Here is a 17,167-nt window from a genome sequence, read left to right on the forward strand (position 1 = left end):
AAATAAATAAAAAATGAAAAAGCCGGCACATCCAAAATCCAAGCTGAGACTGCTTTCTGTTCCTTCCTTCCTTTCTATTGCAACCCTTGGCTCTGCAGTGGAGGGTTTAGGTTAAAGTGATAGTGCAATTATATCCTTTTGAAAAATATTTATTGAGTATAAATAAATGTCCTATACATTAAATATCAAGAAATATTCATTATTCATTACAAGTCAGGCTAGTATACTGAGGGAACCATGGAATCAAAATAGTAACTCATGATACAGTAGTGATAGCTCATTCCAACAGTAGATCGAGTAATGACTTGCTCACATGACACAACAAAATCTATCAAAAGAGGCCATCACTTAAGCCATCTACAATACCACAACAGACAATGGTTCTGAAGCATACTACCAGCAGTCTCAATCTCATCAATCATTTTTATCTTATCAATGCATCAGCACACTGAGACTGTACTTACACTACCACAGAATTCAGAGTCTCATCTCCGTGGTTTAATCTCAGATTATTGTTAACGAATGAAAACAAGTCATACAAAGTCAAGGGTACTTTTCAATTAGTCTTTCCTAAGAGAAAAAAAAAAAAGAATCAAATTTTAGTAAAGACAGCTTCCCAAAAGCAATGAATTCCTTAACGGAAAAAATAAAAATACAGGAGCAGTGTAATTAGCTTTTCCTTCAAAGAAAGGAAAGAAACCTAAATCTGGTTGGCAGAGCGGGAACTATTTCCTAGTCCCAGAATACTTCTCTTGTAGTTTTACATCACGTGCTGGAATGTTCTAAGTCTACGAAGCGGGAATCTGCGGCAGTCCAAATTCATCCACCAGCACGCCATCCTGGGAGAAGAAATCAACGGTCAGGGCTGCTCTTTGACGCAGTAAACACGATCACAGTTAGCAGGCAAAAGTCACACCCAAGTTAACAATCAAAACCAAAATCCTACTCAGAAGCTGACAATAAGCCTCCTCTAAAAAGGCAAAAGGGGCTTGCTTCATAAATCAAGAACTGCGAAGGATTAAAGTGGAGCTCCTCTGCAGGGTGGAAAAGAAAGAGGAGGAAACATACAAGAATAAACCCAGAAAGAGGAAAGGTAGCTGGGCAGCCAGAGGGGAGGGGAGGAGTGCCTGCCTCTAAATACCTTGCTTTCACTGTCATCTTTTATAGACTGGCAAAGCCTTGAAGGGGACTGTCTCGGGTAGACAAGTCACTCCCCATACCAGGTTTTGCCACGAATCAGCCTATATTGTTAAAAGTCCCATCTTCACGCTGATCTGTGCCCAAAAACTGGGAAGAGCTGGAGATACAGAGATACAGCACAGCAGAATACTTGCCTAGTATGTGTGGGGCCCTGTGTTAAAATAACACAGATGCTTCAGGGACCTGTTACTAGGAAACTGAAAAGGCGAGTCACACTAGTGTTCACAAAAATAGCTTCAGCATAATTACTAAATAGTAGGTAATTATATAATTATTTAAAGCAACCTGTGCATGTGGGACTTTTAAGAAGTCAGAGAGGTGATGGAATGGAGTGGGTAGACGACAAAGTTGAGACCACTCTGAGCTCAAGGGAGGAGCAGGGTATAAGAAGCAATTCAGAGACCATCTATGAAGACCTAAGAAACTATCTGACCCTCACCTGTTGCTTTTCACATTTGATAGCAAGGGAAAGTAATATACAGAGCTGTGCTGGCTAGTGTGCCACTTGATATAAGCTATGGCACCCAAAAGGAAAGGACCTCAATTGGGAAAATACCCCTGTAAGATGGAGCTGTAGGCAAGCCTATGGGGCATTTTCTTAAAGATCAATGAGGGATGGCACCACCCACGGGCTCGTGGTCCTGGGTGCTAAAACAAAGCAGACTGAAGCCGGGCGTGGTGGCGCACGCCTTTAATCCCAGCACTTGGGAGGTAGAGGCAGGCGGATTTCTGAGTTCGAGGCCAGCCTGGTCTACAAAGTGAGTTCCAGGACAGCCAGGGCTACACAGAGAAACCCTGTCTCGAAAAACCAAAAAAAAAAAAAAAACAAAACAGACTGAGCAAACCACGGAGAGCAAGCTGATATGCAGCCTTCCTCCATAGCTTCTGTGTCAGCTCTTGTCTCCAGGTTCCTCCCTGTTAAGAGTTCTTGGCCCAAATTCCTTCAGAGAGGAAGTACAATGTGGAATAACCCTTTCAAGTCAAATAACCTTTTCCTCTCCAATTTGCTTTTGGTCATGGTGTTTTATCATACCAATGGTAACCCTAAGATAAGAGAGAAGACACAAATTTCTAATTTACTCAGAATTCCATAGTGAATAAAGGCAGATTTCGGACTAGACCCCACTCAGACATTCTATCTGCTGTATTGTGAGTACCAGTATGCTTATAGGGAGATCAGACAAAACAAGGGCTATAAATATCCAGTGGCAAAAAAGACATTACATTAGCAACCAAGAGAGAGATTTTATAAGCAGTAACATGCTCTGTTTATGATAAATATACAGGATAAGACAGGATTTTAAGTCCTTTACATACAACACATAAATTGCTCTAAACAATAATCTTATAAAATACTTCACATACGCTAGGAATAGAAAAGCTCAAAACAGCTAGGTGATCTGTCAGAAATGCCAATTCTCTTTCTGTGCTGAACTAGGATCTTTCTAACATTAAGGTTCCTCACCCACCCCAAAACAGGGTCTTCATGTATCTCAGGTTGGCTTCCAACTCTCTCTGTAACCAAGGATGGTCTTGAATTTCTAATCCTACTGTCCCTACCTCCCCCATACTGGGATTACTGGTATGGCACAAGACCTGGCCAATGAAATGCTAGGGATCTGATCCAGGACTCTGTTCAACTGAGATACATCCCCAGCCTTACTTCTTAAGTTTTATACCTAAAATTTATTTACTTATTTTTTATTTATGAGTACACTGTCACTGTCTTTAGACACACCAGAAGAGGGCATCGGATCCCATTACAGATGGTTGTGAGACACAATGTGGTTGCTGGGAATTGAACTCAGGACCTCTGGAAGAGCAGTCAGTGCTCTTACCTGCTGGACCATCTCTCCAGCTCTATACTTAAATTTTATACTTCATAGTTTAAACAATCCAGTAAATAATTGACTAGTGTGTCAAGGTGGGATGCTCTTTCTCCTTCCCCCTTCCCCACTCTCTCAATATTTATGTGTATGAGTTGCGCTGTATGTCTGTCTGAGCACAAGTATACATCTTAGGTCTGTGAAGGTCAGAAGAGGGCATTAGATCTCCCTGGAACTGGAGTTACGGATGGCTGTGGGCTGACATGTGGGCACAAGGAATTGAACTCAGGTCCTCTACAAGACAGCAAGCACTCAACTTACTGAGCCAACTTGCCAGCTCGGGAGTAGAACCCTCTTTAATATAACCACCCAAAGCTAAGCAGAGAAGTGGGCTGCTTACAGGCTCAGCTACTTGAGAGACTATGGCCAAACGACTGCTTGAATTCAGGAGTAAAGTACACCAGAGACCCTCTGTCTAAATTAATTTAACAAACAAAACAAAATAAAAAGACAGGCTGGGAATATTACTTTGTATAATGTGCTTGCTTAACATGTGTGAGGCCCTAAGATAAATTCCCAGCACCACACCACACCACACCACACACAAACAAACACACACACACACACACACCCCTAACAGTTCCACTAAGCAAGGCTCATGCATGCATACTGCTTTCCTAGAATCAAAATGGAAATTCCTGTAAATAGGGCTGTAAACAGGGCTGGCTTACGAGATGATTATATATATCATACAGACTACCATTGTATTGATAAGGACAGTTGGCCTAGTGGGAGAGGCCTGAAAGTTCAAGGCCAGCCTGGACAACCTGATGAGACCCTGTCTCAAAAGAAGATACAGCTCCATGGAAGAGAGCTTGCCCAGCAGGCATCAGGCCCCAGTACCAGGAAAACAAAACATTCTTTAGCCTCAGTGGCATTATTTATGTAGCTAATTAATTGTCCAATGCAGGAAAACCTGACTTTTAAGGGTGTGTAAAATAGATTAGGGTTGTTAAGCTTAAGACTACATTTTAGATTTCCAAATTGGGGGACATAAAACCTCTAGCATTAATAATGCATGAAAAGACATACAGGCAAAACTCAGACAGGAAATAAATAAATCTTTCAGAAAGCTCCTCTTCATGGATGCATTAGTGAATTTTCTGTTGGACTGTCTACACTACAGGCAGTAAGGTATGAACAAGCCTTAAGGACAAACACTACCTTGTTTTTTGTGTCAGTGGGAACACCTTCCGGAATTGCAGGTGCGGAAGCTGCCTCATCCAAGTAGGAGCTATCTTCATCAGCCAGAAGCTCATCGCCCAGCGCATCCAACTCTGAAATCAAACAGGTGCATTATAGAAAGCTCAGAAGAGAAGCTAGCCCCTCAGGTCAAAAAGCCAAACCACTTGTAGTGAACAAATAAAATGCAAAGGGAAAAGGTTCACTTGTCAATCATTTTCCTTTGCCACAGGGAGGGGCTCGCTATGTAATCCTACCTGGCCTAGAACTCAGACATCCACCCACCTTGGGAAAAGGATTTATTTCCAGTTGCAAAATGAAAGGTGGCCATTATAAGAAAATCTCAAGGAAACTAGTAGATAACAGTTATGGAAAACACCTCCCTCCCCCGATAAAGTCAATCAGCCCCACTGGTTTACAGGGTCCCAGACTTGACAACAAAGCTATGCTTGAGAATTGGCTCATCCGAATTAGACAACTCTAACATAAATGTTAAAAGAAAATAAAAGAAAAATCTCATTTACTGATGGACTAAAGGAAAGCAGTGCCGAGCAGCACTGGCGACGGAACATCCTGTGGCCATCATATGGAGTCAGGCTGTAGGAATAACTAAAGTGAAAGCTAGCAGGCGCCAGGAATGGCCTTGTAAGAAGGAAGTCAGGTAGAAAGTCACTGAGGAAAATTCAAGTCAGAAAATTTTAAAAAACTGAAATAATGGGAAAATGGTGTAGGTAAAACTGGAGCTCAGGAAGAACAAGGAGGGGAAGAGGGGACAGGCAGAGTAGGACAGAGAGCCATAGGAATCCAGCATGGGCTTTTCCAGCCTCGCTAGCACTCACAAGCATCCCGACACCTCCCTCTTCATGGTCCACTTCTCTCTGTCTTCTAACATCACACAGTCTAGGCCAGCACCACTCTCCTGTGACTACAGCAATAGCTTTTACTCTTCGTCCTAAGCCTACTCAACGACCCTGCCCACTTCTCATGGCAACCCCTACTCCTCCACAGTCTCACGCTTGCTATGGAAGAGTCCCCGCTCTGGCCTTTCAATGGCACCGCATACTTCTTCCCAAGCATGAGTGTGCTTACAATGATGAATCCAAGCAGGCAGTATATAGGGGAGGTTTTATAAATGTAGGAGTCAGGCTGGTCAACAGCTTACCAGCTAAAGGCCCCTGCGCTCAAGGCCAATGATCTGACTTCAATCCCTGGGACCCACATGATAGAAAGAGAGCTGAATCCTGCAGATCTCCTTCACAAGCACGGCCAGGACTCCAACATGCATCCCCCCTGCCCCTGACACCCAATACATAAATAAATAATGTAATAAAGTTAAGAAAGAGATGTAGGGCTCACATTGGTTTTCTTCGATGTTGAATCTACCCCATAGGGTTCAGGTCAAAAGGAAAACAACAGGAAACTGCTAAGCTGAAGACACAAACGCCAAGCACCGTGGTGCCGTAGCAGCAGCATGGTGGATGCAGCCGCCTCACAGAGCTGGCTCTCTGCTCAGACTGTGTCATAACCAACTCCTAGACAACCCTGATAGGAACTGCTTTTTTGTTTGTTTTATTGAAACAAGGGTTACTCTACATGGCCCTGGCTGTCCTGGAACTCTCTATGTAGACCATGCCAGAGATCTGCTTGTCTCTGCCTCTGGGAAGTTGGGATTAAAGGCATCTACCGCCATGCCTGGCATCCTAGTAAGAATTTGGTTTGTTTGTTGAAACAGGTTTCTCTGTGTAGCTCTGTCTGTTTTAGAACTTGCTCTGTAAACCAGGCTGGTCTACAACTCACAGAGATCTGCCTACTTCCTGAGTGCTGGGACTAAAGGTGTGTACCACCACTGCCTGGCTCTGGTAAGAATTTTAAGCAGCCTTTGGGTAGAGATTCCAGAGCTGTTCCTTTCAGACTCTGAAGCTAATACCCATTCATAGCACTCACTCACCTGCTTCCAGGTCGTCCTCATCTAACTCTGGGGTGCCGTAGCTGCGGCCCAGGGCTTCCTGGATCTCATTTGCATCTTCCATCATATCCTCCAGCTGGTCTTGTAAGTCCTATAGAAATACACAAGACAGAATGTTCTTTCATTCCAATGGATAGAGAAGTCAGAGTACAACACAGGTAGGACAGCAGGCTGGATGAAACTAATGACAGTGAGCCATTGTATACTTTTAGTAAAGAAAAGTTTCTTATAATGCACAGCAGGCTCTAACATTTCATTCTAGCTAAAGATGTGGCAAAAGATGTCACAGCAGGGAATTCAGATATTGAAACAGGAATGGAAAGGGTCACTGTCATCTTAGGTTCAAGGAACAGCTTCCTTTTTGCCAGATTTCTGACTTCCCCTCGGCCTTGGCTTCTACCTCCTGAGTCTCTCCTGCCCCTCTCTGTTCTGCCTACAAGCCTTATCTTCCTTGTCCGTTTCCTCAGCCTGTGCCTTAGGCTGCTTAAGAGGCTTTTCTTCAGCCTTCTCAGTCAGACACTGACAAGGCACCTGTGGCCCCTTCTGTAGACATTTTTATCCCCGTATCTATATATGTGCACATGCAGGTGCCTGAGGAGGCCAGACAAGGCTGACAGGTCCCTTGGAGCTGGAGTTATAGGCAGTTGTGGGACCCAGACTCTGGTCCTCTGTAAGTGCTCAGCTGCTGATCCAGCTCTCCAGCCCCATCACCACCACCATCACCATCGTCATCATCATAATTATTAGAAGTATAAGAAAGCAAGTCTATTGAGAAGCAAACAACAGATCCCTGAAGCAGGTAAGGGTATCCAAAATGAGCTTTCCATAACAAGGTTTGCATCTATCTTTTTATTTTTTTATTATCTTCCTCTACTAACTCTCGTCCTCTACATTTTCCTCTGAATCTTAGGAATGGGAACTGAAAATTAATTTAAAAATTACATTTCTTTATTTATTGACTTATTCATTCATATATTCATACGCATGTGTTTCTGTGTGTACATGCATGATGTGGGGGCATGCGCCATTAGTGCACAAACAGATGTCAGGACAACTTGTGGGAATCGGTTCTCTCTTATCACTGTGTGAATAGCAGAGGCTGAACTCAGGTCCAGACTTGGAGACACGTGCCCTCACCTGCTCAGCCATCTCACTGGCCCGAAATAGAAATTTAAAAAATCCCAATTATATAACCAGCTCTCAATTACTGTCAGTTCACCTCTCTACACGACAGCAGCTAAAAACTAGCTTTAGTCAACTGAGAAGATGCTCCTGAAGGTGGCCCAGTTTGATCTCAAGTGCACTCTGTAGTTAAAGATGACCTTAAATTCCTTATCCTCTTGCCTCCACCTCCCAAATTCTGGGATTAAAGGTGTATGCCACCAGGCCCAACCTGTGGCTTCCACTTTTCTTTTTCCTGGTGTGGTGCTGGAGACTGAAAGAGAGCCTTCTGTGTGCTCAGCAAGGACTCGCTGAGTTACAGTCCCGGCACAAATCTCATACTGCTTAGTGAGAAGCAATGCCCAAGCCTTTCCAGGGCTGCAGAGACAGCCACTCAGCTTCCAGCACTAGTGGTTGCTCTTCCAGATGACCCGAGTTTGGTTCCCAGCACTCAAGTCTAACTCCAGTCCCAAGGGATCCTGATGTCCTCTTCTGGCCCCCGTGGGGCAGATGGTACTCAGACATACATATAAGCAAACACTAATACTCATAAAATAAAAAAATTAAGTATTAAAACAAAAACCCTAAAACTAAGCCCACCGCCTTTAGGTGGTCCTGGGTGAAGTCAAGAGTGTTGATTATGGTCAGCACATGCTCTACCCCCCAGTTCTACCCTCAGCTATTTTTCTCACTTAAAAAATGGGATATTAGACAAGAGAGATGGATCACGGCTAAGACCACAGCTGTTCTTTCAAGGACCGGAGTTTGGTTCCTAGCATCTGTGGTGGGAGGCAATAGCTTCAGAATAATGGGCTCTGACCCTCTCTTTTGGCCTCTAAGGACAACTGATCTCACATGCATATGACCCTCCTTGGACACACATGCATATACATAACTTATATCTTTTTAGAAGAGGAGGGGATAGCTGGGGAAATGCTTCAGCAGTTAACAGCACTCACTGCTCGTACAGAGGGCCTGAGTTCCTTTTCCAGAACCCACAGGATGGCTCACAACTCTCTATAACTCCAGTTCTGGGGAAGCCTGATGCCTGCGCTGGCCGGTCATGCACACAGTGCACATACAGACATGCAGATAAAATAATCATACCCCTTAAATAAAAATAAGTAAATCATTTTTAATGAGATCATTAAGACTCATACTGCATATGGCTACTATAAGATTTATTACAATAATATATATAAAACATTACTTAGCTTAAAGCCATCCTGGGCATCTTTTTTTTTTTTTAAGATTTATTTATTTATTATATGTAAGTACACTGTAGTTGTCTTCAGACACCCCACAAGAGGGCATCAGATCTCATTACAAATGGTTGTGAACCACCATGTAGTTGCTGGGATTTGAACTCAGGACCTTCAGAAGAGAAGTCAGTGCTCTTAACTGCTGAGCCATCTCTCGAGCCCCATCCTGGGCATCTTAATGACACTTTGTCTAAAAGCTAAATTTTAGAAAGTGAAAAGATATATCTGGGGGCGGGGCTGTGGGGAAGGAGGCATAGCATTTGCCTAGCATGTACAAGACCCTATGTTCAATTTTCAATGCCACCACCACCAAAAAAGTAGGCCAAACACCAGAATGTTCTTCATATACAGAGCGTATGAGGCCACTGGAGGCCACTGCTGAAAACACAGCAGGCCTCGCTCAGCACGAGCGCTTCCTGGAGGAGCATGCAGGTACCTGTATCCTCAGATAAGCACCAGGGAAACCAAGAATGTTAAACACGAAGGGTTGCCTCTTCAAAGGGAGACATGTATAAGCTGTTTTCTGCCCACAAACCTGAGAGCACGGGCATGACCTCTGCACCACCTGCATGGCTGAGCCACAAGCCTCTCACCCACCCTTATCATGAGCCGAGCCACAAGCCTCTCACCCACCCTTATCATGAGCCGAGCCACAAGCCTCTCACCCACCCTTATCATGAGCCGAGCCACAAGCCTCTCACCCACCCTTATCATGAGCCGAGCCACAAGCCTCTCACCCACCCTTATCATGAGCATTTTGCTTTGAGTCTGCTTCCTTAGTTTATTTATAAAACATATCTTTATGGAAGATGTCATTTGCATTTTATAAGAAATTCAATGTAATCATGGCTTAATTTTGTTGTGCACATGGGATTGAACTAATTATCACCAGGAATCTTTTTTCCAAACTGTGCTCTGCTTAAGGATGCCTAAAATAAGGCATCTGGCATCAAAATCCTGAAGTTTGAATCAACACTGCTACTGAGGCATGCGGAACCAAACTTCCTTCTTGCCGCCCCTGGAACAATCCTCTGCTGGCCATGGTATCTGCAGACCCCCAGCCACAAGGTCCAGAGCAGCAAAGTCAAATTCTTTCCTGGCAGCCTAGTTTGGTTTTCCACATGACAGTAGAGAGCATATGAACTAGAAAGCGTTTCTGCAATTCTGAGCGTCAAACTGTCAGTGTTACCAAGGCGACCTCTGGCAGAGAACAGGTAAAAGTAAGAGGAACAAACAGTAACAGAGGAAGGATTCAAGTCAGGTCTAAGGAATTACACATCAACAAGTATCCCTAGCTAGGCATGGGGTTCCCAACACTCGAGGCTGAAGCAGGAGGATTGTTGTGAGTTCTAGACCAGTCACGCCTAACTGGGTAAGACCCTGTCTCCAGAAAAGAGGGGAAAGAGCTTCTCAAATCATTTGATGAGTTAAGATTTCTCTGTATTCTTTTTTTTTTTTTTTTTTTTTTTTTTTGTAGACAGTGTCTTGCTTGTGGTCTAGGCCGGCCCTGAACTTATTTATTTTATATGAGCATACTGTAGCTGTCTTCAGACACACCAGAAGAGGGCATCGGATCCCATTACAGATGGTTGTGAGCCACCATGTGGTTGCTGGGAACTGAACTCAGGACCTCTGGAAGAGCAGTCAGTGCTTTTAACCTCTGGGCCATCTCTCCAGCCCCAAGCCTTGAACTTATGATTCTTCTGCCTCTTGACTTTTGAGATTATAGGCCTGCAACCATAACACAGCCTATGAACACAGTTTCTAGTTACATAGTCTAGTATAGACACAGCAAGAGAAAAAGAAAGTTACCATGCAAAGTATCAGGTTAATATACCTTTAAAATCAATACTAGATAAACAAAAGCAACACAAACAGAAGTGCTAATCTAAAAAGCATAGATGCCCTAATGTTCTGCGAAATAAAAAGATAGAAAAATTTAAATAGGGAGTTGGGGTGGGTAGGTGTCTCATTGACTAAAATTGTGGACTGCTCTTGCTGAAGATCTGAGTGTGTCTCCCAGCAGCCACACGGTCAGCTCACAGCTGCTGGGATCTGTTTTCTTCTGGCCTCCATAAACACAAAAAGCAAACACACAGATATACACATACTGAAAAATAAAAAAAATAAAAATGAACTTTTTTGAGAAAGGGTCTCTCTGTGTAGCCCTAGCTGTTCTAGAACTCCCTCTGTAGACCAGGCTGATGTCAAACTCACGGAGATCTTCCTGCTTCTGCCTCTGGAGCGCTGGGACAATGGTGTACCCTATTAACCTGGCCCAAAGTCTTTTTTTTTTTTTTTTTTTTTTTTTTGGTTTTTCGAGACAGGGTTTCTCTGTGTAGCCTTGGCTGTCCTGGAACTCACTCTGTAGACCAGGCTGGCCTCGAACTCAGAAATCCGCCTGCCTCTGCCTCCCAAGTGCTGGGATTAAAGGCATGCTCTACCACGCCCGGTCTTCTCTCTCTCTCTCTCTTTTTTTTTCAATTTTTTTTTAATAAAAAGAATAAAAACAGATAAACATGCAAATAAAAAATTCAAAAGTTAGAACTATAAAACAATAAAGATATTTTAATTTATATTAGAAAAATAAACCTAAGTGTTCAAAGTGTAGAGCACAGTCAAAGGATACATTTATGAAGTGTGTCGTGCTGGCAATCTATTAGGGGCGGACAAGGAAAATGGAAAGGAGATAGGGAGGCATCCAAAAAGCCAAAAGCCAGAATGAGGTTGAAGGCAAGGCTAGCACTTCGGGGGCTGAGGCAGGACTGACACAAGTGCAGGGCTAACCTAGGAGATATAATAAGTTCTACATGAGCCTAGGCTACAGAATGACATCCTGCCTCAGAAGCAAAGTGAAACTTGAGCTGGAAAGATGGTGTAGTGGTTAAGAGCAGTGCTGCTGTTCCGAGGACCTGAGCTTAGGCCCCTACATCCATGTACACGAAGCTCACAGGTACCTGGGACTCTAACTCCAAGGGATCCAGCACCCTCTTCTGGCCTCAGAAGAGACTGCATGCACATGAGTAGACCCATACATAGATATATTCATATACTCATAATTACAGACATAATGAAGTCATAAAGAACAAACAAACAAAAGAAAGAAGTTAGAATAGCCAAACTTTCTCTTAAGTTCATATTAAACAGCTCTCATAGAAACTACAAGGCAGTGGTAGCACACAGTGGTAGTCTTTAATCCCAGTACTCAGAAGGCAGAGGGCCGGAGGATCTCTGTGGGTTTGAGGTCAGCCTGATCTACAGAGTGAGTTCCAGGACAGCCAGGGCTATGTAGAGAACCCTTGTCTAAAAAACAAATAAATAAACAACAACACCCAAAAAACAAAAAGAACCACAGCACACGACCAAAATTCCAGAATTTAGGAGATTGAGATAGGCTAGCACACAGTAAATGAAACAATACTTAATTAGCTCACTTATTTTACAGGCATAATAACTAAATGTGCTACCTGGGTCTTTGCATTAGCAGTGACGAAACTGAGACCTTTGGTGCCCTTCCCTTTCCAGAAGTCACTACACTAGCAAACAGCAGGACCAGGATTTCATCCCTTTTCTGTGAGTTTCTCACCACAAACCCTTATTCTCATCTTTGCAACAAGTGCACATCTGGCAAAACCCAGCAGATAGACAGCTCACCTCAATCTGGTCGATTTTTACTTCCTTATATGCCTTCTTCATTTCCTTTACTCCCAATTTCATGGCATCAACCTAAAAAAGAAAGCACAATGTATTTGTTGTTTTATCTTGAAGAACGGAGGATCTGAACTCAGATACTCGTACATACCAGGCAACCATCCTACCACTGTCTCATCCCCAGCCCCGAAAACACACTGTCCTGAGAGCTCACGTTTGTGCTGGAGCGATGTCTCGGTGGTTCAGAGCATCTGTCGCTCTCGCAGAAGACCTAGGTTTGAGTCCCAGCATCCATACGCTCACAACCATCTGTAACTACGTACACACGCATGCAAAGTACCCAACCACAGAATGTCATACGTACACACGCATGCAAAGTGCCCAACCACAGAATGTCATGTTTACTAAACCATAGCAAAGTATATGAGATGAAAAATGAAAACGAAGCTGGAGATGATGACACACACCTTTAATCCCAGCACTCAGAAGGCAGAGGCAGGAGGATCTCTGTGAGTTCGAAGCTAGCCTGGCCCACAGAGTGAGTTCCAGGATAACCAGGACTACACAGAGAAATCCTGTCTTCAAAAACAAAAACAAAAACAAAAACAACAAGTTAAAATGGGAAAAGGAGCATGGGGCATACCGTGGTCTTGGTGTCCTTTAGTGACTGGATGGTGTAATTAGCTTGCTCCATGTTAAAGGACTGTTGGGCCAGGTTGTCTCGCTGTTGCTCATACCTTTTTGGGGTCAAGTAAAAATTAGAAATGTGAACCAGATAGAAATCCTTAGGAGAAAACAGCCTTAATGCTAAATAGCAAACAAACCCAACCCCAGATCATTTTAAAACTACCCACTCTTTCAAAAATCCCTCCAAAGTCTTTTTCCCTTGGGTATATTTAAGTTTTAACTATTCCCACTTAGCAACATAGTATTTGCTCTTTTTTCTATTTTTTGAGAAAGGATTTTGTAGTCCAGGCCAGCCTCAAACTTATAGTGATTTTCCTGCTTCAGCTTCCAAATGCTGACAATGTGGGTGTCTCCACTCCTGGCCTTCCTCTCCGTCTCATTTCATCTTATTTATATTTTTCTAGTTATTCCCCAAGATGAATTCTCAGGGGTGGAACTCTTGGGGCAAAGGCTAAGACTATTTTTTTAAGATTCTTCATATGTATAGCTAAATGTTTTTCAGACTCAAAATTATATTCATAATTTAGGCTATCCATCAGACTTAATATAATGTCTGATACTTGAAATACTCTTTAAAATAATGTTTTCTACCGAGTTATATAATATCAAAGATTTATGTCACCATGATCGTTATACACCATGAAAGTCATCTAATTAGCAGAAGAAAAATAGGTAATTCATGATCCAGGAAATCAGCAAATGATTCTATTCAGTTAGGCATCGTGGCACAAGGTTATAATCCTAGCAACTGGGGGACTGAGCCAGGGAACTGGAGCTGGAGGCCAGCGTGGGGTACACAGAGAACCTTGTCTCTAAAAGCAGAAACAAGGGGCAAGACGACAGCTTATATAAGACACATAATTTCAGTTTCCTAAGAATCTAGATAAACTTTCTTTACCTGTTTAATATATGTTCCAAGTTTCTGCAATAAATCTACATTCCATTGATTTACTTATTTATTTTTGAGGCAGGGATTCATGTAGCCCAAGTTACTCTAGAATTTACTAGCCCAGGGTAGCTTTGAACCCCTGATGTTCTTGCCTCCATATATCAAGTACTAGGTCTACAGGTTGTGTGCCACCCTGCTTGGTTTATTTACTTATTTGAGACAGGGTCTTATGTAGCCAAGGCTAGCCTTGATTTTCTATGTAGTCAGTGCTCATAGGTTCCAGGTCCTCTACCTCCCAAATGCTAGGATAACAGGTCCAGGCCATCAAAGCCAAATTCCTTCCACAAGAAAACCAAAATACTTTAAAACCAATTGTAATACATGCTGGCCATTCTAGGTATTATTAGGTTTTTTTTTTTTCCCAGTGTGATTTTAATGTATTTTAAAAAAATGGAAGACAGTATCTGACTGTTACAAAGTCATTTTAAAATTGAAACAAAGCCATCACACTTTTCCCGGTTTCCTATAAGCTGATTGTGTCTCGAGTCCACAACTCCATGGATGATCTCAAAGGCTGAGCAGACCACACGGGTGAACACCACATATAAACTGGGGTTCCGCACAAACACTGGGACATAGTAATTGAAAATAAACTGTGAACCTTCACATTTATTCTGGTGAGAGAGAATGAATATTTAGCACTCCTAACTTTACAAACAAAACTGAAACGCTCATACTAACTCAACCACAGGAGACCCAAACCATCTCGACCTTGCCAGCCAAAGTGATCCCACGTGGTTGCCGAAGCTTAGGTAGTAAGCTTTTGGAAGCTTTTGCACATTTGTAATGAAATCAAGACTACTGAGAAGATATGAAAGCCAGAAAGAATGGAAGGCCTCTTCACTTTCTGATTTCAAACTGTTCTTAGAAGGGAGATGAGGCATATGACTTACATCCGCTTTTGCTTTAAAACTCTCAGGGCTTTCTGTTTGACCATGTTCTGAGGAGAAAAACAGACTTAATTAAAAGAAGGAACACAGATGGCACAAGAAGTCTCCCCTATGCTCACACTCCTGCACCTACATGTTTCTTCTGCAAGATGGCAGATGCGGAGGCTCCTTGACTCTACTCTTCTTCTTCAAGTTTCGAGCACAGATAACTCTAATGCCCAGCTGGTACATCTTAGCGCCCTTTGCAACCCACCCTCTGTATCCTCAATTCCTCTTCCTTTCCCTAGGCATTGTATTTCCACTTCCAGCTCCAACAGAGCACACTGTGTATATCCAGTTGCTTTCCATTTAAATATAACACGGTCAACCGCTATCATGTCCTCACGTTAGAAGCCATTTACAACAGCCCACAAGCCTCCTCCCCCTTTCAGAATCTGGGAACCTCTACATCAACCTTTGATTCCTCTATTGGTTCTTCACGAAAATTTATCAACTACTACGAGATATTCTAGAAATAATGCCATGTAGGTGACTTGTTATTTAATCCTCACACATTAGTATATATTATCTTCATTTAACATGAGAAAATTGAAGCTGAGTGATATCCTGGTTCATACTGTTAAAAAGTTATAAAGTTATGAAAAAAAAGATACCAATATATCCATAGCCTATTAAGTAGTGTTAGTATCAGAACACTGACCTTACACGCTATATCTAGTCTAACCTGAGTAGCCAGACAACACCCTGATTCTGGGCACAACCAGCTCTCCTCTTCAGAGTCAGACCTTCTCAGCAGAGCATGCCAATTCCCATTACATGTCATCAGCATCTTCTACCTACCACATTAAAACCCAGCCTCCCTCTTGTATATGGCTGTAGCCTCTGTTCCCTGAAGAACAGGTCCTCACATGTAGCGTCTCTTTACCAGATTTCCTGTATTTTTTTGTATCCTTCACCAGTCCCTTCACAGTACTCCCTAAAACAGTTGTCACCAGCCTTACCTTAGCAGGACCCTCTCTCATCTTCTTGATTTGATCCTTATATTTCACTAGTTCAGCATCCAGCCGGGAAATTTTTTTGTCAATGGATTCTGCCCTGCTATCCACCTTGGAGGAAAATATCACTATCACATGAGGTGATAACTATTATAATATGTTTACACGGAAAAGGGCAGAAAGAGAGGAATATGCAAAAGAAAACAAAAGGAACAATATAGCAAAGGGCAGAAAATAGGGTTTTTCTTAAGGGTGGGGAATTCCAGCCGGAACCATTGGGGAGGGCTTACATAAACTCTCTCCCACCTCCCAGATTCTGATATAGCAGCCCTCTCTTGAGGAAAACGACTTGGGATTCTCTCCGCTGGCTGAGATTTCCCAAGTAGGAGAATAGTAAACTTGGGACTCTGCATTAACGTGCGTGGAATGAACCAATCAACACAGGCTAAGATGAGATCTAAAAACATTTCCGAGATCAGGTTTAATCTGGAAGGGCCAAGATTCAGAATTCTGTGCTACTCAGACCCAGGACTAAGGTATAGATATGTTAACCCTGACAAGGGTAAGGAGAGAGGAGTGAAAAAGGGTTTTTAAAAGGCCAGGTTAAACGAAGTGGACTGTAGTGACATAGGGAAGGTAGGTTGGAATGTGGGAACCAAAGCGAGGAAGAAGGGGTGGGGCACAGTGGGCATCGGAAAGAGCTAAGTGAAGTAAGGGCGAAAGAATGATGAGATTAGACTGTCTGGTCTCTGGGGTCAGGAATGACCTGGAAAACAGGGATGAAAGGGGTGGGGATGAAGAAGACTGAGGTTTAATGGGCCCGAACCAGGAATCGGGTGGAGTACGAATTCGGGATGGACGGGTCGGAGTGTCAGAGGTATGCAAAGTCAAATGCCCACCGTCCCAATGCAGTCCGTCAGGCTAGGTGGCGGAGCCTTGGGTTTCGCTTTTCCGAAGAATCGGTTCATCTTGGCCGGCGGCGAGGAAACCCAAACACTGGAGGAAAACCAGAAACGGAAGCGTAGTCGCTCAGGTTTCAATTTCCGGCTTCCCCCACCCCATGCGCAAGCGCAGAGTGCTCGCCCGAGTCTTCCCGATCCCTTTTCCGTGTTTTCAGCTCCTCCTTCCGGAGAAGGAGCGCGGAGCTCTGGGAGAGGTGGAAAGACTTCTGAAGGAGGGGCTTATGAGGAGGGATAGGGCGGTGCCTTGGCGGAGTGGGTGGGGCTTAGACGCGGCTAGGCGGATAGGGCGGGGCCTGAAGCAGGGTCAGTTCCGAGGGCGTGGCGAGTAGATGGGGCGGAACTGGTGAGTAGTGGGGCGGGGTTGCAAGGCTGCGCG

General features: G+C 43.5%; 1 protein-coding gene across 1 annotated transcript; it reads right to left on the minus strand.

The window, feature by feature from the left end:
* Nucleotides 1-128: 128 nt before the first annotated feature.
* Nucleotides 129-16,928, minus strand: Chmp5 (charged multivesicular body protein 5). Its single transcript, XM_021160161.3, has 8 exons — nt 16,729-16,928; nt 15,836-15,940; nt 14,838-14,884; nt 12,952-13,045; nt 12,312-12,383; nt 6,217-6,325; nt 4,251-4,363; nt 129-839 (listed from the first exon to the last, which is right to left on the minus strand). The coding sequence occupies exons 1-8, from the start codon at nt 16,795-16,797 to the stop codon at nt 789-791; spliced, it is 660 nt and encodes a 219-aa protein (XP_021015820.1). The 5' UTR covers nt 16,798-16,928; the 3' UTR covers nt 129-788.
* Nucleotides 16,929-17,167: the final 239 nt, after the last annotated feature.

This window comes from Mus caroli, unplaced genomic scaffold (assembly GCF_978045245.1).
Source record: "Mus caroli unplaced genomic scaffold, Mus_caroli_1 scaffold_6, whole genome shotgun sequence".
Lineage (NCBI taxonomy): Eukaryota > Metazoa > Chordata > Mammalia > Rodentia > Muridae > Mus > Mus caroli.